Below are 23515 nucleotides of genomic sequence, written 5' to 3' on the forward strand. Positions count from 1 at the left end.
GGAGCACAGGGACCTGATCCGCAGAGACGTTCCACCCAGGCTGGCAAAGCAGATGGGGCTGCATTACCAGCCCAGAGCAAAGCCCCCGCCCAGAAATAGGCTGTGTGGCAGGAAGGGCTCATGACCAGGTTTGTCAGAATTCCCAAAAGAAATGGGAGTCATGCAGCCTACCTTCATTCTGCGTGTTAAAATGTCCTTTCCTTATGAAATGATGGTGTGTGAATAATACAGTTTGTGGTGGGCCAGGGCCTAACAGTGCCGACTCTGGAGCCAGATTGCCAGCACTCAAATCCTAGATGCAACAGGTAGGTCCTAAATATGGGACCTGGGCCAGTGATTCAAACTATTGGTGCCCTGGTTTTCTGTCTGTACAATGGGAATGACCATAGGGTTGTGAAGTTTACATTAAATAAGACAAAGCACAAAGAACACTTAGAAGACGCTTTTCATTAAATGGGAGATGTGTTGGGCCCGTGCACTCTTACAACTTCACAGTTCCAAGAAATTCAAATGTCTGAGAACCACTGACTTAATTTCCTTTACATGTGGCTGCAGGTGCACAAAACACCCACCCACACCCACACCCACCTCCACCCCCACCTGTGACTCCAAGCCTGGAAAGGTGAAAAGCATCATTTCATCCCTAAAGGGTTGAGGCCCCCTAAATTCATGCCTGTAGGCACCTCAGAGCCCCTGGGGAGGGAGAGAGTGTCCTGGGGTAACAGCCAGGTAACATTCCTGTGACATACTCTACTTGGGACCTTCTTCCCTAAAACACACACCCTGCTCTTCCCCCTAAATGTGTGTGTGTGTGTGTGTGTGTGTGTGTAAGAACACACTTTCCTATATGTCGCAGCTATCTGCCAGCTGTGTTTAATTGGATGATATTTCACGCTTGCTACCCTCAGTAATAACCCACCTCCTACCCATAGGTCACCTCTGTTCTCGAAAGCTGTTTTTTGACTCTTCCCTGGGAATGTATGTTCTCCTGGGCCCAACGTCTGAGAGCCAGGGTCCTGACTGCAGTTTAGGGTGACGGGGGTACCAAAGGGGCAGAAGGACTAACCAGGAAAGGCTTGGTGCTGGGGCCTCTTGATACCCTAAAAAAGGACACCAATTATATTGCACTAAAAACCAAATGAAAAGCAGGAAGACCGCCTTCTGAGAACATTGGACCTGGGGTCCTTTCCTGTCCCACCTCAGGCAACCCCAGAAGGCAGCACGCAGGTCCCTTGTGACTGCAACATGCCCCGCCCCCTCTGGGTGGTCTGCAGCCCAGAAGGGAAATCCTGTGCTGCCCCCTGATGGCTGCACGACTTCCCTCCCGGCCCTGTGGGTTCTGCGGCTCTGAGTCTCCCCCAGCTTCCTAACTGGGCCCTTTCCGTGTCTATAATAAAGTCCATCCTAAGTAATCCAAATGTACTGTTATTTCTGCAGAATCTACATCTGGATCAGACTCCCGGCCCATGCAATTGAATAAACATTCACTAAGCTTTAGTTCAAATGTTTTTGGTTGGTGGCTAAAACAATAGAGAGTCAGGTAGTTGGCAGGAAACCAAAGAGATGGATCCGTGGACTAAGGAGCCTCAGAGTGATGAGTTTGACTTCCCGTTACTGAAGGATTCTTAGGCCATTCTTATCTCCAGTCAGGAGTAAATGGATTTGCTTCCACGGTCTTTTGAAAAGAACTGACAACTTCATTGAGCTTCCAGGCATCAAATGTTTGAGGTTACTAAGACCCCAGCAGGAGTAGAGGACATACCTGTACACCACTGCCCTGGGCATTGGGCAGGGGGCACTCGGTGAGGTTGATGCTGTTACCCGTGGACACACTGCTAAAATGGTGGCCCTCAAACTTCAGGTTCATAGAATCATCTGGAACACTTGCCAATACACAGACTCCAGGGCCCTGCCCCAAAGTTTCAGGTGCAGGAGGTCTGGGTGCAGCATGAGCCTTCCCGGGTGGTGTGGCTGCTCCCGGCAAAGGGGCCACACTGTGGGAACACACTCATAGACGATGTGCCCAGTACCACCCTCCCGCCCCCGAGACTCCTGGAGAGGAGTCCTACCAGTATTTTTAACCCACTCCCCAGGTGGAAAACAGTGGGGCTGAGGAACCACAGTAAACTGGAACAGGGGGTTACAGAGAGACACTGGGCTCTTAGGGGACAAAGGCACTTGCAGAGTGAAGTCTTCTGATGACCCTGCCTGCATTTCTGACCCTGGGAAGGAGTGTGCAAGACCATGTTAGGCCATGGTGGGAGAATGAGGATGCTGTGGTCTGGCACAGGCCAGGCTGGCCTCCCCGAACCCCACTGTGCGGGGAACCACTTCTACAGCTGAGCCAAGGCTGCGGCCTGAGGGGCGTGCGTACTTGGGAAGCAGAGCACAGATGAGGCTTCTCCCTGAATGTCAGCTATTTACAACCTGGCACCACCTGCACAGCGGTCTTCCAACAACATCTTCTTTCCTCTACCTGTAACACCTTGGTAAAAATGGATGCTCTTTCCCTTCCCTAGAAGGAAAACCCAACAGGCATGCCTGCACAGGTGTCAAGACAAAACCTCTCCTCCTTCCAAAGGGTAAAACACTCAGGCTAAAATCCAAGGGGCAGCTCGTCTCCTCCATGAAGTCTGTCCAGATTGCTCCAGACTGTATCTTCCTCCCTTTGGTTCCCAAAACTCATGGAGGGCAAAGACAAATAGGTATTAACAATATTAACAAATAGGTATTAGCGTCTTCTAGGAGCCAGGCCTAATCCAGGCATACGGTGATGAGCAAACACCGCCCCGTCTTTGTTCATGACACTGGCCATCTGATTTCTCTTCCTAGGACCCTCCTTTCCCCCAGCCCCAGCTTGTATAGTGCCTTGGCATACAGAAGGTCCTCCAGTATCCCTTCGGGAACTCCCTAAGCCCTCCCTAGATCACTGATGTTGTCCCTCTGTGTCACTCCAAGCAAGGAGAAAGAGAATATTTTAAATTAATAAGTATGTAAAAGTCAAAGAAGGTGCACTGGAGATGTGAGAACCCTTAAGCAAGGCATCATCCCTTCTGCTAGGCTCAGGGACCACCCGCTCAGACCACACTGGACAGCCTCGAGTTCATGCATACCCTCATGTCTGCAGGTACAAGCACGCGCACACACACACGTGCATACACACACCTCATCTGACCACCTCCCCACCTAAGGGAAAGCCCTACTTCCTCTTTTCCTCTGGGGACACAGCGCCTCCCTCTCCTAGGGTGCCCAGGTTGGGCCACAAACCCTTCCCACCTCATACCTCACTCCTAGCCCCCTCTCTGTCGTATACACCACCTTTCAGCGCACCAGGCCCTGCTCTCAGAAGCAAAACATAGCCCCTTGCTGGCCTCTGCTCTTGGTCTGACTTCAGGGTCTGTGCTGAATGGAATTTAAACCCAGTTTCTTGCAGCTGAGGTTAGGAGGAAGGAGGAAGGAGGAAGGAGAGCCCATCAACTCCAGGAAGAAAAATATTTACCTAAAAACAAAGTTTACTCATACACACAAATTCACACACTGAGCCCCCCCCCCCCCCAGGAGCTGATAAAAAAACAATTCAAATCTTAGACAGGTGTGTCTTCCAGGGCCCTTTGGCCTGGGTTTCCTTACAGTGTGAAGCTAGGAGTCCACAGCGCCCTACCAGCCTCATCTTAGCGGTCCCGGCGCAACACTACTGCTCCTGTATCAGAGAGGCAGGAGGAGGAGAGACAGAGGACTCGGATCTTTGGGAATGAGCCTCAGCCCAGCTCGGGGTTGGAGGAGAGAGGCTGTGTCTTCAAGTCTCCGCCCCTTGGCACCACCAGTGTCCTCCCTCCCCACCTCGCATCCTTGCTTTGGAGGCTGAGGGAGGAGAGGGGCTCTCCAGGGTGATTCACCCTCTCCAGAGGTCCTGGGGATTCAGTTCACAGTCTGGCTTCTGGGAGGCCCAAGTCAGGGGTGGATTTAGCGATTGTGTCCTTGGCCCGCAAGTGTGCACGTTGGGTGGCCAACGGATGGCCCCTGCGTCTACACCCCAGTCTGCTCTTTAATCCAGTCCCGAAATACAGGGAGCCTCGTGTACACGCCGGGCTTGTCCCTCTGAGCGCAGCCTTCACCCCAGCTCACCACGCCGGCCTGGAAGATCCGCCCGTCGGTCTCCACGCTGGACAGAGGGCCCCCGGAATCGCCCTGCGGGGAGACCAGGGCCGGATGAATGCCCGCCCCGCCCCGGGCCCCGCCCCCTGCCCGGGCCCCGCCCCCAGGCCCACCCCCGCCCCACCCCCGCCCCGCGCGCACCTGGCAGGCGTCCACGCCGCCGCTGAGGTAGCCCACGCACATCATGCGTGGGGTGATCTGCTGCGGGAGCAGACTCTCACAGGTCGTCTGGTTGATGACGCGGATCTCGCCCTTCTGCAGGATCAGTGCGCTGGAGCCTGGTGGGGGAGGGAGAGACGGCGGGGGGGGGGGGGGGGGGGGAGGGGGGGGCAGTGCTGACCCGGGGCCATTGCGCCCACCTGCAGGGCCATGGGCAGGGCCCCATTCCAGAGACCTCGGTAGCAAATCTCCCGACACAGCCTCCAAACCTGTGGCTGACAAATGCTCAAGGAACTGATGCCACACCAACGCGAGGGGACATCGTGCAGCCCTGTGGTAACTGGGCGACACGCGTAAAACCCGCCGGGTAACAGGTGACGGGAGATCGGACATTCGCCGTGGGAACAGGTGTGGGAAATGAAAAACAGGAAGACCCACGGAAAGCACCACAGAGGGGCCCCGGGGTGTCGTCATGGCAGTAGAGCCAAGTGTCGGGTTTACTTTTTCCTCTCTTTATTCTACAGGTTGTTACAATGTGCTGTAGTACTGTTATAACTGATTTTTTTCAATATAACAATTACCAACTCAGGGCCTTCGGATGGAGGCAGAAGGACAGAGGAGGCCAGGCTCCTGCAACAGGACCTGACACGGGCACAGCTAGCTTGCCTCTACAGCACACAGGACTCCCACCACAGTGCTCTTACATTCACTGAGCACCATCTTGGAAGGTGTTTTATCTTCATTTTACAGATGAAGAAACAGGCTCAGAGTTTAAGCAACTGCCAAGGTCACTCAGATAGTTTAGAGGCACCTCCAGGCCTCTGACCCAGAGCCGAGTATCCACTTCACCTTGGGACAACCTCCCGCTGCCAGACAGAGGCAGGTGGGCAGCCCACCCATGGCCAGCCCAGCCGGCTCACCTCCCTCCTGGGTGTGGCCCCAGCCGGTGACCCAGATGGCCTTGCCGGTGGGGAAGGTGTGTGAGGCTTCCGGCAGGCAGATGGGCCGCACGGTGCTGCTGTACTCGGCCGGCTGTTCCAGCTCCAACAGTGCGATGTCATAGTCGAAGGTGAAGTCGTTGAAGTAAGGGTGGCTGATGATGCGCTTGAGCCCGAGCTCCTGCACCCCACTGGCGCTGCGCTTGCTCTGGTCATGCAGGCCCAGGAAGGCAGTCCATAGGGTATGGTCGGAGTACCTGGGAGAGGAGCGGGGACAGCGACCCTGAGCAGAGCACTGACCTAGGGAAAGCCACTGCCACCACCCAGATGTTGAGGGGACTGTGGCTTCTGCATGGCTGCAGCCCTCAGCTGAAACCGCTGGTGTCTCCTGCCATGGCACTCAGCCCCCATAACCCCCTTGTTTCCCTCTTTTAAGATATTTTTTTAATTTTTTTTTTAACATTTTATTTATTTTTGAGACAGAGAGAGACAGAGCATGAACGGGGGAGGGGCAGAGACAGAGGGAGACACAGAATCGGAAGCAGGCTCCAGGCTCTGAGCCATCAGCCCAGAGCCCGACGCGGAGCTCGAACTCACGGACCTCGAGATGGTGACCTGAGCTGAAGTCGGACGCTTAACCGACTGAGCCACCCAGGCGCCCCAAGACATTTTTAATCTGATTACCAAAAATGCATTTCTCATCAATCTGATCTTTCACAGAAGGAATAACACAGAACTCAACAGAAATACTTTTTTAACACAGTGGTTCAGTAGACTGTTCAGTAGACTGAACTTCATTTACTAGGTCTACTGTTGGTCGTGGGACAGGTGTAGCAATTCTGAACTGTATCATGCATACTGGCCGTCTGAACAATTCAGGAGGACACACTGATGTTGCTGGGAGCCTCAACTTCCAGTGTGGGAAAAGGGAGATACAAAAGGAGTCGGGGAGGAGGGAGCGCAATCAGAAGTAGCAATAAGAGCTCAGAATTTTTCCTAAAAATGGCTCCAAAGCAATGACATTCCCAGCACACCCAGGACTTGGTTTCTAAATAGCCTTCTCCATTAAAAAGAACCAAATCTCCTTGGAGAAATGGTCGATTTCAAGTCTGAAGCAAGCAAGGCATCAAGTGACCTTGGAACATTTTGTTTCACCAGAAGTAAGTGCTCACACAATCATGGAGCCAGTATTAGGATCATCCAAACATCAAAGTAAACCACAGGATTCAAGTACTGTATGTGCTGAATAATATAAAAGGGGGAGGGGAATCCAGGAGTCCATCCTGAATCTAAAAAATACTTTTGAAATTTTATAAGGACAGAGGAAAGCTACTCTTTACAGAAAGACACCAGCTAACAAATACAGAAGAAGCAATACAATAAGAAATCACATTTTGCATCTACCATAGCAACAACCAACACCAGCAAGAATCATAGACGGATGATAAAGGCAGAGAGTAGGAGATTGCTGGGGAACAAGACATTCACAAGGATTCAAAGTGTCGCCCAAGATTACTCATAACCAAGTGGGGGAGGCACATTTATAATGGAGAAAGCCATGACCACCACCTTAACCAGCTGATCAGTGTTCTCCCAGCCATTCCCACCAATGGGCTAGGACACAACATCACCTGTGTAATGCTTTCGGGGTGGGGGGGGGGGGGTGAAGCTTAACCTAATTCTCACCATGAAGAAACAATCAAAATATCCAAATTAAGAGACATTCTACAGAATAACTGGCCTGGACTTTTCAAACATAAAATGCCATAAAAAAATAATAAAAAATAAAGGCTTGGGGGAACTGTTCTAGAATTGAGAGACTAAAGAAAACTAAGGACTAATACAAAGCATGACCTTAGACTAGATTTTAAATTTAAAAAAAAAAAACACAAAAGACAATATTGGGGGACACTGGGGGACACCTAGAACATGGAGGATGTGCTCACCACTTGTCCCATGTCAACACTGTCATTTCTGGAGGTGATCCCTGTATTGTGGGTATATGGGAGGCTCTCTCTGTTCTTGGGAGACACGAGCTGAGGCACTTAGGGGACAGGTGTCATCACGGTTAGGCTGCACATAACTCAGAGTTCAGAAAAGCATGTACACGTGTAAAGAGAGAGAAATACAATGGTATAAAGGGTATGAGATAAAGGGTATGAGAGTGTTCATTTTTTTCTTTCATTGTAGTTGCAACTTTTTTGTAGGTCTGAGAAATTTTCAAAATAAAAAATTGGGGAAATATCTCTTTTTTTAAAGTTTATTTATTTTGAGAAAGAGAGAACACGAAAGAGAACAAGGGGGAGGGGCAGAGAGAGAGGGAGAGAGAGAGAGAAGCCCAAGCAGGCTCCACACCATCGGCGCAGAGCCCGACACAGGGCTTGAACTCACGAACCGTGAGATCATGGCCTGAGCTGAAATCAAGAGTCAGACGCTTCACCAACTGAGCCACCCAGGCACCCCAGAAAAATATATCTTTAAAATAGAAAATCTGCATGAGGGGGGAAAGCATGAAGACCTGCCTCATCTTTAACTTCTCAGGAAAGTCAAGAGGCTACTGAAGCAGTCAGTCCTAAAACGTCCAGGCAAGGCACCTTCTCTCCAGCCGGCATGGAACGTTACAGTCCTCCTTGACCGTCTCTCTCCCCCATCCCTGCCTGAAGCCCAGCTCCCCTGCTCTCTGCTGACCTGGGCATCCTTCCCTTCTCTCCATTCCTGCCACCACCTCCCTACAGAACCTCACACCCGGACAGAAGCACTGGCCTCCAAACCGGTCTTTTTGCTCCTGGTCTCTCTTTAATTTGCCAGATGAGAACTTCCTGAAAACTGCTTTTGTGAGATCCTTTCCAACAGCCAAAGATGATTCCAAGACCTGCCGAATCAGCCCTCACCTCCCCAACCAGGAATTAATTCTGCGTTTCTAACTTTTTCTCCCAACCATCTGTGGTGTTCCAGACTGCATGAGATCCAGTTTTCAAGTGGATCTCTTGAATCCACTGTGTACTTGGGGAGGGAGCCATGAAAACCACCCACGACAGCACAGCATGGGTGACCTCCAGAAAACAGGTAGCAGGCTGTGGAAGAGCATGGGGTGGGAAGAGGTGAGTCAGGAGAGGAAGCAGGTCATGAAGAAGGCTTTGGAGATCATATAGGACTTGGTTATTGAAGGCCTCCGGGTGGGGGAGAAAGCAGCACGATCACCGAGAGCCAATGTTTGCAGTGCTCAGGAGCCCCCCAGATCGAATATATGGAAGGTGTAAGGGCAGGACAGAGACTGAGGTTGGAGAGATGGCAGGGGCCAGAGAATGCGGCCATGGTGATCATGCTACGCCGTTTCCACTTTATCCCGCGGGTTATCGCAAGCATGTAAGCAAGGGGGTGATGTGATCAGATCAGCTCTTTGGAAAGACCACCTTCACATTGCGGAGACAGACAGGCATGCCAAGAAGGAAGAAGGTGATGAGGTAGAGGGGGCTGTAGTCACCGAGGCTGGGGAGCCAAGGGAGCAGTCATGTGAGGGGGAAAGAGTAGAGAAGGCCTGGGATGTCTAGCAGGCAAGGGCCAGGGGTTGAATGGACGGGACGGGTAAGGGGAGGGGGCAGAGTGGGAGGGTCATCCTCCTCCCCTCTGGTGCCATCTCACCTGATAGACATCCCTTGTCACCCCTGTGTCCATGCTAAGCCCCAACTAAAGCCACACTGGTCTTTTCTCTCCAGTCCACATTCCTCCATCTAGGACAGCCTTCGATTATACGAGCAGACTCAGTCACCAGCTGTTGAAGGTCCACACACGTACCAGCCATCGAGAGACAAGGTGTGAAGGGTAGCCACTGAGCTGCCCCCGTGACGGCCGTGTGGTTGGGAGGGCACTGGTGGTGGCCAAGCCAAGCACTCTTCTCGGTGCCAACGCATCAAGTCATTTCATTCCCCCAGTCAGCCCTTCAATGTAGGGCTGCCTATTTTAAGCTTAGGACTCGGGCACAGAGAGACTCAGTAACTTGCCCAAGATCACACAGCTAAGAAGTCATGGAACGAACTGAACCAGGTAGCCTCCTCTCAACCATGGTAAGGCTCGGCGAGCACTTGCCAACTCAGAAATGCGTCCAGAGTGACTGCACTCCACACTCCAGATCCTTGCACACTTCACACCCGCCTGCCTCTGCTCACGCCTGTCCTTTGTCTGGAAGGTCTGCGTCACCTTGTCCAGTTGCAAACACCCTCACGTTTCAACACTCACATCAGATGCTCCTGCTCATAAAGGCACTCCTAAGTCTCCCTCCCCAGCCCTGGGGCAGAATTCTCAACTCCCACCCGCACGGCCTAGGTAACCTGTGCCTGGTTGCTGCATAGCACTTACCGCGTGCACGTGCATGTACATTTATGTGTGCACAAGCACGCGTACCGTATGTCATCCCCCTCGCCTGGGAAGCCTGGGAAGTGCAGGGAGGAAACCTTATTCATCGTTGTCTCCCAGTGCTAATAACAATGGGTGTTGAATGCATTAAGTGCACTATTAACTGGCAGACGGATAATCAAGAGAAGATGAAGGACAAGGAAATGAGAAATTCAGTGAGGAAGCAAGAGAAAGAGGGAGAAGTAACAGAGGGCACAAGGTGAGCTCTTCAGTGAAGACCGTACATGAATATCTTAGCTCGCCCTGCTGAGGGTCTAGAAACAGTGGGACTGCGGTATCACTAAGGACACCAAGCACCCTGGTCTCACTTTTTAAATACTATTCCCTGCTAACATTTCTTGAGGGAATGGCTAATTCCGGGGCTGGACCCAGACAAGTACCTGGTAGGACCAGAAAGCAAGGAAGTGTCTCAAAAGAACAAAAGAACGAGGGCAGATCAAAAGGACACAGGAGCCAACCTCAAAGAGAGCGCAATGGTCACATTTGGAACAATTTGAGCAACAAAGTAGTATCACTGGATTACAACCCAAAATGTAAATATACATGCATCCATACGAATATAAGTAGATGAAGAAATAAATGAAAAAGAAGGGACAAATCTTCCTTACAGAAGACTTCCAAATTGGCTCACTTCCTAATAATAAAGGGGGAAATACTTTATGGTAGGAACCCCGGCAAGTGCTATCTCAACCAAATGAGAAAGATCAACATTACCATCGGTAAGTCATGTTGATATCATGTGCCTGCTGACAAGATGTGATATCCTTTCCAAACACTCAGAAGCCCAGTGTAATCGTGACAACAGCAGACAAACCCAGATGGGGGGCATTCCATAGGATGCCTGGCCTCCAGATCGTCAAGATCACAAAAACAAAGACAGACTGAGCCACTGTCCTAGATCGGAGATTGGGGGCATGGGACAACAGAATGCAAAGTGGGAGCCTGGACTACCTCCTGCCCCAGAAAGGATATAAAACCCCTGGGATACCAGGAAAGCCCACACTGGTGTTAGCAGAAGGGACCAGTGTGGGACAGACGCACCACATTAACAACAAGGGCAACTGCGTTAGGGTGTGCGGGAACTCCATTCTGTCTTTGCAACCTGTCTGTATCCCAAGACAACAAGCTTATTTTACAATATTTGTAAGTAAGCTTCCATCACTCCAAAAAGAAACAAAATCTCTTCTGCCCAGGGTGGAGGAAAGTGTGATAAAATAAGAGAGGACAGTCAGGCGGGACGAGGCTGCCCTCTGACAGCTCAGCAAGGCCCTGGGGACAGTCACACTGACCCTGCCCCCTGCGGACCATGTCATCACCCATGCCTACGTGCACCTGCCTGACGTTGCTCAACGTCCGTGCCTTGGGCCTACTTGGTGCCCTAGCGCTGTCTCTCCAGAAAGTGCACAGTGGTTCTTCTCTCCGCCCCGCAGAAGGGTGACTAGGACAGTCCGGTCACCCTCTCACACAGCTGCCTCTGTCCAAAGGGCATGCACCCAGCAGGAAGGCCCTGAGGGCGGGGATTCCCTGCAAGGTCTGCTCCCCTGTGCCTGCTTCTCCAGGAGGAAGCCATCCCACTAGACTCCCTACGGCCAGGGGCTAGAGGCCTGCGGCAGACCACCTGTTCCTGCCGACCCTCTGGTCTGCAGACTGTGGCTCTGCTTACCCCGTTCTGAGATGCCAGCCTGACCCTTTCCTTAGAGGCTTTCCTGGGCCAGGCTGGAGTCTGCCCAGGGACCTGAGGCTCCAATGTGTGGAGCACAGTGTGTACCAGGTTTCAGGAACACGAGCATGTTATTCTCAGAACTCCAAGGATAAGAACTCATGCTGTCACCAAAGCTGCCAAAGCACCTGAGGCCCAGCAGGCGTGGATAACTTGCCCAAGGTCACTGGGCAAACAAAGCTGGAATGTGAATGTGAGGCTTGTCCTAGCCGGTCCCAAGGAGTCCCTGTGTGCAGACTAACGGCACAAGCCTTGGAATCCACACACTCGGGCTCTCGTCTGACTGTGCCACTTCATAACGGCACAACCTCAAGCAAATGTTCTTACCTCTCTGAACCTCTGTTTCTGTAAAACGGGGACGTAACCAGACCTGCCCAACTGGGTTGGTAGGAGAAGCACTTAGATACTGCTTGATGGAAAGGGAATACCCAACAAGTGTTAGTTTTATTATTACCACTATGACATCCCGGGGTGTCTCCCACCCCTCCAGTCCTGGCCCTGCCCCCGTGCCATCCACTCTGCCATGACTTACACACACAGGGGGTTTCCAAGCCCAGAAAACAGAGGAGAACCTCTTAGGGTCTAAGAGGAAGCCTCCCTGCTCCTGCTCAGTGGCTCCCGCCCAGGGCTTACTTGAATCCTTTGTCGTCGATGAAGCAGTGAGCTGCTGACACCATCCAATTGGGAGAGATGATCGAAGCCCCGCACACGTGGCCCTGGCCCAGGGCGTGGAGGCTCACCTGCCAGGGCCACTCACCTTCATCTGCATTCTTGCCCCCGACGACCCTAGACTGCCTGGTGAACGACCGCAGCCCACAGTCTGGGAGGGGCAGAAAACCCAAAGGTCAGAAAGTCATGGCGGGGCACTAGCCCCTGGGGCCACACGCCAGGCTCAACGGGAGGTCATGTGGGGTGGTGGCCTTTTGGTGGGACCCTCTACAAATACCTTCCAGCCTCAGAGACCCACTGACTTCCTCCCGGCCCCCCTCCCCACTCCCACACTCAAAACCCTCACGCTCCTACCTCCTTAGTCCTGCCCAAATGCATTTAGAGGCCTTCAGAGAGACCTGCTGGTTTGCTTAGATTTAATTTGAGTGTCATTTGCCTAGATGTCCTCGTTGAATGCTGAAGGACACAGCTCTCAGAGGGAAGAGCCGGGGGGGGGGGGGGACGGCGATGCAAAGTCACAGAACAGCTACAGCTGTGCTCAGATTTAACCTATGGCCAGTGACTCTGAAATACACATGAGGCTACAAATTGAAGCATGGTTGGGGTGGGGACTAAACCCTGCCGATTGCTCTGGTAAGCTGTGCCCCACTCCAGGCAGGATGGGGAAGCCAGGACTTGCCACTGCCCTGTGGGCCAGGTCTACAGAGCAGGGGCCAGCCCAACACCTCAGCCAGGATGCGAGCTCTGCCACAGAGGCACTGATGTGCTTGCTGGCTGCCCTGGGCCCTGCCTCCAGGATCAGAGCTGGCCCATGGGACAGTGCCTCTGTGCCAGTCAGCAAAGTCATCCTTTCCCCCAGGTAGACAGGGGCAGAGATGGGTGACTGAGGCACTGGCATGATTTCTACCTCTGTATGTGCCTTGCACAGTGAACAACCTACACAACTGTATGCAGCGGCCCTGCTCACCACAATCCTTCTCATCTGAGCCGTCACTACAGTCCTTCTTCCCATCACACTCGGGGTTGCTCTTGCTCACACAGAGACCGTTGCGGCAGCGATAGGTGTGTTTGGTGCAGGCAACAGTTGTTACTGCTCAAGGAGGAGTACAAGGGGAAGGGAATCAGTTCCATGGCAACACCCAACCAGAAGCCTGATGATCCATCCACCTTATGCTCCTTATCAAGCCTGCTGTACCCATCCACACCCATGCCCACATCCTTCCAGGCCCACCAAAGGTTCTCCACCTTCTGGAAGATTCTCTCCCCACTGACGTACTTTCTCGTCACACTTCACAGAGAGGGTGGTTTGTGTTTATCAAACTTTGGAAACTTGGAATGTGAGTGTGCTCATGGCAGCTCCCACCAGGAGGAAAGCCCCTAAAGCAAGGTGGGCTGGGCCAGGTCTCACCTCTGTCACACGTGGCCTCATCAGACCCATCTCCACAGTTGTCTGTCCCGTCACACTGCTGGTTCTGTGGGACGCACTTCCCATTGCCACACTGGAAGGTCTGAGCCGGGCAGCCTGGGGACAGGGCCTCACGCTCAGCACCAGTTCGCCAACCCCCCGCTGAGGTTGCAGGGAGGCCCAACAGGCACTGCCACCCCCCTCCTCCCACCCTTCCAGACACCAAGCACTCACTGCACTGCAGCTCATCACTGTTGTCCCCGCAGTCGTTCACACTGTCACACACCCAGAAGAGGGGCTTGCAGAACTTGTTCTTGCATGTGAACTGGTAGGTGGCATTGCATTCTGAAGGGGGCACGGGGCAGCGGTCAGCTGGGCTCTGAGCCCTCGTTCTGACACCAGTCATTGCTCACAGCTTCCCCGGGCAGGAAGGGTGACCACACAGCCACCCGGGGACCACCTGCCCTGCTGGAGGGGGCAGCTCCGGAGTGCCTCTGCGTTCCTGGCTATGGAAGCGAACCCCACTAGTGCAGAAACACTCCAGTGCCTGCTCGGACAGAAGGCAGGGCTTCCAAACAGCACAGGGAGGGAAGGGGCTTGAGGTCTACATGGGGAGCAAAAGATGGGGACGGTTCCCCAGCAGCCGGGCGCGCGAGGGCAGAGGACTCACGGCAGTTGAGCTCATCGCTGTAGTCCGTGCAGTCAGCCCAGCCGTCACAGCGCAGCTCGTTCCGGATACACCTGCCCGTGTTACACATGAACATCCCCGGGCATGCTGCAGGGGAGAGGGCAGGCCTCAAGTCCACGGCCACCAGCCTCGCCTCCCACGCCGGCTGCCCTCCCTCAGGGCCAGCCTCACAGCCACACCGAGGACCAAAGAGAAAACTCTTCCCCATCCAGCCCTCCACGGAGAGAGGAGCAGGCTGCAGCCGGCACCCCAGGGCTGTGGTCCCCCGGCCCCACCATGCTGCGGCAAGCGCATTTCCTACAGCCAGCATGGGAGGCTAGCCACACACCCCTAGCAGGGCGGCGGGGGGTGGGAGTGGGGCCTTGACTGCCGATGATCAAGCCCCAGGAAGCTCCAGACAAAGTGGAGAGAGACTGGCTGGGTGTGCTCTCAGTTCTACTGCCCCATGTCCTTGGCCGCCCACTCCTGCCCAGGGGCCAGGCTCCCCATGCCCAACACGGAGCAACAGTAGCCCGGCAGATGGATGATGTGTACACCCCATCCAAGTGTCCAGTTGCATCCCTGGACTTCCTTAATTCTAAGACATGTCCCATATTCCAGTGTTTCTGAGACCGGGATGTCCAACAACTGATGTCATCAGGAAGCAGACAGAGCTGAGAGGAGACTGTTCTCTGTGCTGCACAGGCAGCCCAATCACTTATTGGAGGGGTTTGTTCATCCAATCGCATTTTAGGTGGTGAGCCGTGCGGTTGCATTTTAACTGAAATTTGGGTTCTTGCATATAATTAAAATGTCTGCCGGAAGGTTACTGTGTGATGTAGGGGCTGAAACAAAAAATCACTGTGACTAGGTTAGAACTGCTATGCGCACAGCAGACAGTGAGACTCGAGGCAGCAGAAACTGCCAGATCTCTTAGGTGTAGAACACGGAACTGTCCGAGCTAGGAGCAGAGGGCGTGATGAGTCGTGCCCCAGTATTTTCTCCCGGGTCTTCCTCTCTCTCTATTCCCGAAGGTGTTATAAGGCCACAAAGGCAAGCACAGATGCGCCAAGTCGTGGTAATGCTGAACCGGAGGGACAGACGGCTCAAAGGAACTCGGGAGGCCTCGGGCACGGTGTGTGCCAGGGTTCACTGCCCACCTTTTTCAATACGTGCATTTCCGGCAGCCTTGCAATTTTGTCTCAAAAAGCTACCAGACATGCACCTTACGTTCTCTGGTACCTCAGAATTAGGAGAGCACAATGCTGGGAAGATACAGAGCAGAGAGCTCATCGTGGGCCAGTCCCTCTAGCCAGGCCCCCCCTTCTGGAGACGTGTACTCACGGTCACTGGAATCATAGGAGAGGTACTCGGCCAAGAAACCCGTGTCGGTGTAGGACTGGTCGGAATGGAAGCGAACAGTGATCTTGCTGCTTTTGCTGGTCACCACAAACTGGGTCCTCTCCCCGCAGTACCTGGAGGGGGCGGTCACCGGTAGGAAGAGGATCCAGAAGTGTTCGGGGCGCCCCCTCCCCCTCCAGCACTGGGTGCCCCAGGGTACTCACTTCTCCCCGTTGACCTCCACGTAGTCCTTGAGGCAGCTGCCCGGGGGCACGTTGGGCTCCAACAGGTAGAAGAGCTTGAAAAGCACTTTCACGTTTTGGCTGTTGGGCACCTAAGGAGAGCGATGCTGCTGGGCCTCTGCTGCTTCCTAACCCCCTCCTAAACCCAAGGATGCCACGTGCTGCTGGCCACGGGGGCTGGGGGACAGTGGCTGCTGTGTTTTTATCTCCCTGACCCGTGTGGGCGATATGGAACACACAGCAAGAGGGACTCGGGTTGGACGGCTGGAAGACCCTCTAGACTCAGAGGCAAGAGACACTCTTATTCCTAAAGAAAGCTGGTGGTCCTCCTGGCACCATCGAAGAAAGAAAGGAGAGATGGGTCCCTGACTCGGATGGCCTGCGGGCAGCCCCGGAGGCAAGACTTGTCATTTAGCAAGTGCTTTCTCCAAGCTGCACACACAATCGGCAACATTACCTCTGAGAGGCAGACACCACTCCTTCTCCTCTTTCCTAGGAGCAAGCTGAGGCTCTGATGTAGAGTGACTGGCCCAAGGTCCCTCAGGGGGCCACTGATCGACAGCTAAAATGTGAGGGGCGCCCTGGTGGCTTAGTCGAATGAGCGTCCGACTTTGGGTTTTGGCTCAGGTCACGGTCTCACGGTTCGTGAGTTTGAGTCCCGCATCGGGCTCTGTGCTGATGGTGCGGAGCCTGCTTGGGATTCTCTCTCTCTCCCTCTCTCTCTGCCCCTCCCCTACACGTGTGTATGCGTGTGTGAACATGCACATGCACACGCGCCCTCTCTCAAAAATAAATAAATAAACATTGTTAAAAAAGAGCTAGAATTTGAGACCATTTGAATATGGGTCTGCTGGAGGTTACAAGGTTAGGGCTACTCCACCCTGCTCTACTCTGCAAGGCTTTAGATATTCGGCAACTTGGGGGCTGCTAAGGGAGCCCATCTCCCTCTCCTTGACCTTCCTCACTTGCCATTCTGGAGCATCCCTCTTCTTCCTCCCTCCCTTCCCCTCCCTCTCCCGTTCCCCTGTTCCCTCTCCCTCTTCTTCTCCCTCTCTCCCCCTTTCTGCCCTCACAGGCACCCTACAGCTCCTACCTCAATGTCCCACGTGCAGTTCATGTTGGGCGGGTAGTGGCCAGGATAGTAGGGGCTGCTAAATGTCCCTTGGGTTCCACGTAAGTAGCCTCCACAGCCTGAGAGGAAAGGCAGGAGGAAGAGCCTGAGGACCGAGGACCTGCCTGGCCAGGCAGGCAGGCAGGTAGGTAGGCCGAGGGGCCCTGGCAGAGCCAGCCGGCGACTCTCTCAAGCTGCCTGCCAGGGCCCCCGCACACTCCACAGCCAGCGGCCAGAAAGTCTGAGCACTAGGAGACTGACCACTTTAGGGAGGGCTCCTGACCCACACAAGAGACAAAAGGCCCTGTGGCTTAAGCTTCAAACCTCTGACACCGACCTGAGCCAGTTCACCAGCCCAAGGGATTGGCCTGCGCCTCGTGGGCTCAGGCCAGCCCCTCAGACCTGTCCCTCCTCTGCCCCACCAGGCCCTTCCTTACTGCTCAGCTTAGGCAGCTGGAAGAACGTGGCCTCAAAGCCAGGGTGTCGCCGCTCAGTGTTGGTTATCAGCGTGACGAGCAAGACATTCTGGGAGGAGAGGAAGGTCAGGTTGTAGGAGGGAGGGTAGGTGCCACACAGCCTGTAGGGGTCAGAAGTTGTATGTGTTACAGAGAGCAGACAGAAACCAGGCGTCCCTAACCCCGGTCCCATCCATAAAAGGCCAAGGGTCATTTAAAAGCCCCTCCCCACACAAATGACCTGAGATAGGATTTATTTATCTTTGTTTAAAACAGCAGAAAACAGGGACGCCTGGGTGGCCCAGTCAGTTAAGCATCTGACTTTGGCTCAGGTCATGATCTCAAGGTTTGTGAGTTCGAGCCCCGCATCAAGCTCACTGCTGACAGCACAGAACCTGTTTTGGATCTTCTGTCCCCCCATCTCTCTTCCCCTCCCTGGCTCATTCTCTCTCTCCCTCCCTCTCTTTCTCTCTCAAAAATAAACATTAAAAAAAAAAAAAAAACAGCAAAAACTCAGAAGCCTCAAATGCTTGACCACAGAAGATTCATTAAACTATGGGCTAAATAATAACAATACTAGTAACAGTAACAGCACCGACAACACTTAAGAACATGTTAAGAACTCAGGAGTCTTCATAACAACTCCACTAAGTAAATACTATTATCCCCATTTCACAGATAAGGATACTGAGGCACTGAAATAACTTGCCCAAGGTTCCACAGTTAATAAGTGGCTGGGCATCCAGGCTCCGGAGCCCACACATCTAATGACTGTGTCACGTTGCCTCTTTGTGCTCATTGTACATTACACAATGCCACGTTATGCAACCATTAAAATCACAGAAGCAAGCTTACTGATTTGGAAGGATCATCATGATATACTTCAGTTTTCAAACCAGACAGCAAAACCAAACGTGCCGTAAAATCCTATTTTTAAATCTATACACAAACATACACACACATAGCAGAAAGCGTGGAAGAACACACCTCACAAATTTAACAGTGATTACTTCCAGATCATGATGGAGGTCTGTGCTCTCTGTGCATGTCTATTTCCCACTTTCTCCTTTCGGAGCCATGTGTTTATTTCGTTGTACAATTCATGAATTACAGAGAGGGGAAGAAACCTTGCACAAAAAGGGTGTTCAGGCTGGAGTCCTAGCTGCTGAGCTAAGGCAGCAGATGGTTCTATCTTGTTTTGGAGCCTGAATTCTAGCCCATTATTTATCACAAAACGTCTGCCCGGCTCATTTCCACAGGGAGCAAGAGAAGGCTCTGGCCCACTGAGTCAGGGAGAGCTCGGGAGAGGGCAGCTCATGCCCACCCACGGCGCTCTGAGAAGCACGCTCAAGCCCCACAGCGCGGGGCGGAGGGCAATCATCTCGGCACCCCCGAGTTCCTCAGCAGGTGTATGATGCCTTTTTATTTCCTGTAAGCCTGATGCTTTGGGCAGCTGGGGGCTCGCCGCCTCTGGAGAGACTGCCCTTCCCAGGACTCGCCAATTCCTAGACATAGTCAACTCACCCTCAGGGAAGCCTTTCACATACAAACCAATTAATCCAGGGCCCACACCCCAACCACCTCCTCCATGGGGCTCTTCTCTCCAGGCCACCATCCACCCGTCCTAATCACCCCACGACCAGATACCTGACAACTAGAGATAGATTTGTGCCCCAGAACCCACTGGAATTACTCAAACCAGTCACTCTTAAACCTGCATACACTGCCCTGCCTGGCCTTTCCGGCAGAAACCACAACAAAGGCTCCTGCCCGTGTTCTCCTCTGGCCCCCTCTGCCTCCTGACTGACCCTGGGGCTTCCCCATGTGGCTTTGCATGCCCCCTCCTCTGGAAACTATAAGTAACAAACTATCTTTTCAATGGCAGCCACCTCCTGGTCCACTGGCCTCAATATAAGCGAGTCATGATAAAGTGAGCATTTTACAACAGCAGTCTCTGGCAAGGAAAGGAAGTGCGCCGTGCTCACTGGCATCTAGGGACCAGTGAGCCTTCCTCACCCTTGCCAGGGCTGAAATCACCCCTGAGACGCTCTGGGAGCTCACACTGAGGATCACACACACCTGCTCTCGACTGCCTGAAAGTCATAGGCTGTATCTCCAACCCACGTTACACTTCCCTCTGGAGGCAGCTGCCGAGCTCCCGCAGCCCGCCTCTGCTTCCCCGGGACACTCACTGCACCACGGCACGGGGTTCCACGGGGCTCAGGGTGTCATACACCATGACCAGGTCACTGCCACGGTCGTCACAGGGCGCGACATCAAAGCTTCGGAAAGTGAGGCTCAGCACGGAGTCGGCGTCCCCCCGCAGGGTCCACTGGCAGCGGGCCCGAGCCGGGTATGGGCTGTCAGGGAAGCCAGGCGTGGTGAAGCGGGTCACCTCCCCGCTGCGGGCGTGCAGGGCAAAGCTGCAGCTGTCTGTGTGGGAGACGGAGAGGGCAGAGCTGGTAGGGGCGAGCAACCCAGAGCCTCCCTGGGGGGTGCACCCAGGGAGATGTGCCAGGCTGCCCTGGACCCAGAAGAGACAGAAGAGGGGGCTTCTCACAGCCTGGGACAGGTGGGGGATGTGGATGACTTCGGGGGACCCCCTTGACTGAAAGGGCGTCTGGCCACATCCATCTTCTCTGGGAGGATGGCATACTTACTGTCCTGGGTGGTCTGCACTGTTCTGGGGTCAGTGGCTGAAGAACAAGAGGGAAAACACAGTATTTACCGCTGTGGTCAATTTCATTCATCCTGCTTCCTTATTCCCCTAAAGGGAGGTACCCGGCCAGCAGACCGTCTTCCCTTCTATGCACTGGCTCGGGAGTGCTGCCCTCCTGCAACGGTCCAGGGCCTGGCCCTGCTCCAGAGAAGCCTGGCCCAGCAAATGCCCACGCCCAGCGTCCCTGTACTCACGGAAGGCCACCACCGAGGTCAGCACGAAGGAGTTGAGGGCGCGGGCACGGGGTGGCATTGTGATCACACGCTCCTTTGCCATGGCGCTCTCGGCCTCCTCCACCAGGTACTTAGGGATGCTGAACTCGGACCAGAAGTAGGCAATGACACTGCCCTCGCTGTGGGGAGAGGGGTGAGCCTGAGGCGCAGGTGGGCGCCAGGCACCCCACCTGTCCCCACACTCTCCCAGATGCTGGATATAGATGTGATGGCTCAGGCTCCCCAAGAGACCTTCCTCCAGGCAGGGCCCACCTCAGATTCTTTTATGCTTGCCCACCTTTCGATCCTTTAAGCAAGAGATCTTGCCTCTGTACCCTCTACTCTCACAGTCTCTCGTCAACCAGACGTGTTCTGGGGCCAGCTCAGGTTTGGGAGTGGGAAAGCAGCCTGGATTGTGAGCTGTCAATGCTACCACTAGCTTGGGCGCATTGAATATCAAACTCTCGAGTCTGTGTCCTCATCTCTGAAAGAGGATGAGAATGCCACCTGCCAGCCAGCACTCATAAAGATTAAACTGGGGCACCTGGGTGGCTCAGTTGGTTAAAGTTCAAGTCTTCCATTTCGGCTCAGGTCGTGATCTTATAGTTCGTGGAATCAAGCTCTGAATCGGCATTGGACTCTGTGCTAACGGCACACAGCCTGCTTGGGATTCTCTTCCTCAACTGTCTTTCTGCCCCTCCCCACTCCCGCTGGCCCACTCACTCTCTCTATCTCAAAAAAATAAACATTAAAAAAAATTTTTTTTTAAGCGCACATGACTCTTGATCTCAGGGTCGTGCGTTTGAGCCCCACATTGGGCATAAAGATTACTTAAATAAATAAATAAGCTATTAAATAAATACGTAAAGATTAAACTAACTAAATCAAAAGTACTTTTGAGATAAAGTCTATTTTTAAAAAAGTATGTTGAAGGCTTCCTAAGCAAGGAAAATATGAAGACTCACCGAAGCCTTCCAAACCCAAATTTAGAAACATAACAAACGATCATCACCATTACTGAGTGGTTTACATGGAGGACACACCACACCTGTCTTCACCCGTGGCACCTGGGGACACTCCTACAGATGGCTACCCCTGCCCTGGAGACAGCAGAACTTGTGGGCTAAAGTACACACACCTAGGGAAAAACAAGGATGGCACCTTGCTCCCCATGCCAGACCTTGAAGCTGCATCACCCTGCAGGCTGCGAGCTCTCTGCCCACCTACCACACAGCCCTGATCCCACCCAGCCTTCTCCCCGGCACCCACCTGAAGGCAGTCACAGACGACTTCTTGTAGTAGGGGCCCAGGGTCGGCACCCCACTGTACAACAGCTTCAGCTGAGGGCGAGAGGGAATGCTCACGGCATGCCAGAGAACAGCAATAGCCCACTGCCCAAGACCGTGCCTCTCCCTCCCTCCTGGGACCCACAGGCCAGCCCAGGGATCCGGGAGTGAAGGGAGCAGTGTTCTTTCAGCCTGGGTGAGGCTGGGAGTGCCAGGGCAGACCCCAGGGACAGGGCTCCCTGCCCAGGGACTGGACTCACCGCTTCCTTCACCTTGCTGGCCAGGTTTGCGAACTCCGTGGAGTTGGAGTTCTCATAGGCATCCAGAAAGTTCTCGTTTGTGATCCTCAGGTAGCCATTGAAGACCTTCTGAACCCGCGCATTCTGGTCTATGGGAGACCAGAGAAGGAGGGTGGTCAGAGGAAGTGACACCGTCATGCTACCCTGGTCCCCCCACTGTCCTCAAGCTGCCCTCAGCAACCCTGGAGGAGTGAATGCCAGGAGAGGCCAGTGGATGCATGAGCTTGTGGGCCAACACCCCTCCCTTATGGCTTGGAAGAGCCAGGGGAGCCAGGGCCCTGGACCCTTCCTTACCTACCCCCAGCTGCACCCTCCGGTCTCTCCCTCATGCCCACAACCGGTAGCCCCTATGTCTGTCCACTGAGAGAGGACATACAGCCACCATCCTCCCTCTCCCCATCACTCTCCCCAGAGCCAACCCCTGGCTCTACTCACACTGGAAGTGCCACACCATGAAACAAGTCATGAGAGAAAGCAAGAAGATGCCAACCAGCACGGCCACCAGCACCACCCAGCGCTTCGGGCCCCGCTTCTCAACCTTCTTGGTGTTGTTGACTGGCAAGAACTCCACGCCTTCCTCAATGCCCTTCATGCTCTGAACAGAGAAATGAAACACAGCTCAGAAACTCTCTCTCTCACCTTAACAGCCTCCCAGCCCTGCTCCAGGAAGAATGTTTACACTTTGTAAGGTCCAGCTTGGAGCAAAAAGCGAGGAGAAATGAGAAGTGGCCTTCCCATCCACGCATCCCAGTGTCAAGGCAGCGCCACATGTGTACTGCTTAAGAATTGATAGTTTAAATAAAAGTGAAACAGGCTGTCTAAACCCAGTCATGGAGACTCTCCACTTAAATGAATCATCTCTGACGCAGGTACATGCCCGCATGTGGGGAGAGCAGGCCCAGCCCAGGGCCGTGATTGGCCGCCACGGGGTCTCTGTGTGAGCTTCTAGAGGCAGCCCCTCCTCTGGCTAACGCAGCCCTGGGGCCTTGGTGCAGGGAGACCCTGCCAGATTCAGTCCCCACTGATCGCGGGGAGGCAGGAGGGGGTGGGCAGGAGCCTATGGGCAGCACGGAAACCGTACACCCAACCTACCCGGTGCCCTTGCTCTGCCAATGTTTAACCAGCCCCAAGTAAAAAGGCAGTAAACCGGGGCAGCCCTGCCGTGCCACTGTGGAACAAGCCACTGTTTCTCGCCTTGGTGTCCCACACCAGAATCTCAAGGTGACATGAGGCCAAGGTTCTACGGGAATCCACACCCAAGCTCATCCCAGAGCCGGAAAAGCAAACAAAACACCCAACAAACAGGATGGCAGCTTACCCAGGTTCCTCCCAGTCGGGGCTATCCAGGAAGAGAGGGGACATGAATAATACGACAGGCGGGGTGTCCGTCGATGACAGGCGGGGTGTCTATGGGCGCCTGATGACAGAGAGGCAAACTCTTCTGCCCTATAACATACACTCTGTCTGCCCTAAATCCCAGAGAGGAGCTCTGCCCTTTCAGGTTTAACTACCTCAGACCCACTCCAAAAAGGGTTTGTAATAAACGCAATAGCCCCCAAATTCCACAGATGTGGCCATTTCAACAGTTTCCAGATGTGGTTCTGCTGGTGTTTACCTCACACTCTTGATGTGCTTGAACTAACATTTCTTGATTTGTTACATTTGAACATCACCTGTTAATTTCACCATTATAAAAGAGTCTCCCGACTCCTGACATGTTTGGA

General features: G+C 53.6%; 1 protein-coding gene across 2 annotated transcripts in view; it reads right to left on the minus strand.

The window, feature by feature from the left end:
- Positions 1 to 3529: 3529 nt before the first annotated feature.
- Positions 3530 to 23515, minus strand: part of ST14 (ST14 transmembrane serine protease matriptase) — a 41814-nt gene continuing 21828 nt past the window's right edge. For both annotated transcript variants that reach the window (XM_053900254.1, XM_053900255.1), the window contains exons 2-19: positions 22227 to 22386; positions 21753 to 21880; positions 21476 to 21546; positions 20189 to 20346; positions 19936 to 19971; positions 19468 to 19708; positions 17258 to 17397; positions 16803 to 16900; positions 15692 to 15801; positions 15471 to 15601; positions 14130 to 14234; positions 13694 to 13804; positions 13463 to 13576; positions 13022 to 13144; positions 12019 to 12205; positions 5235 to 5509; positions 4297 to 4433; positions 3530 to 4188 (exon numbers count right to left, since the gene is read on the minus strand). In XM_053900254.1, the coding sequence (XP_053756229.1) occupies positions 4027 to 4188; positions 4297 to 4433; positions 5235 to 5509; positions 12019 to 12205; positions 13022 to 13144; positions 13463 to 13576; positions 13694 to 13804; positions 14130 to 14234; positions 15471 to 15601; positions 15692 to 15801; positions 16803 to 16900; positions 17258 to 17397; positions 19468 to 19708; positions 19936 to 19971; positions 20189 to 20346; positions 21476 to 21546; positions 21753 to 21880; positions 22227 to 22386 (2487 nt within the window). In that variant the 3' untranslated portion in view covers positions 3530 to 4026. The remainder of the gene's footprint in view (positions 4189 to 4296; positions 4434 to 5234; positions 5510 to 12018; positions 12206 to 13021; positions 13145 to 13462; positions 13577 to 13693; positions 13805 to 14129; positions 14235 to 15470; positions 15602 to 15691; positions 15802 to 16802; positions 16901 to 17257; positions 17398 to 19467; positions 19709 to 19935; positions 19972 to 20188; positions 20347 to 21475; positions 21547 to 21752; positions 21881 to 22226; positions 22387 to 23515) is intronic.

The sequence above is a fragment of the Panthera pardus genome, unplaced genomic scaffold, assembly GCF_024362965.1.
Source record: "Panthera pardus isolate Hobbes unplaced genomic scaffold, ASM2436296v1 HiC_scaffold_12, whole genome shotgun sequence".
Taxonomy (NCBI): domain Eukaryota; kingdom Metazoa; phylum Chordata; class Mammalia; order Carnivora; family Felidae; genus Panthera; species Panthera pardus.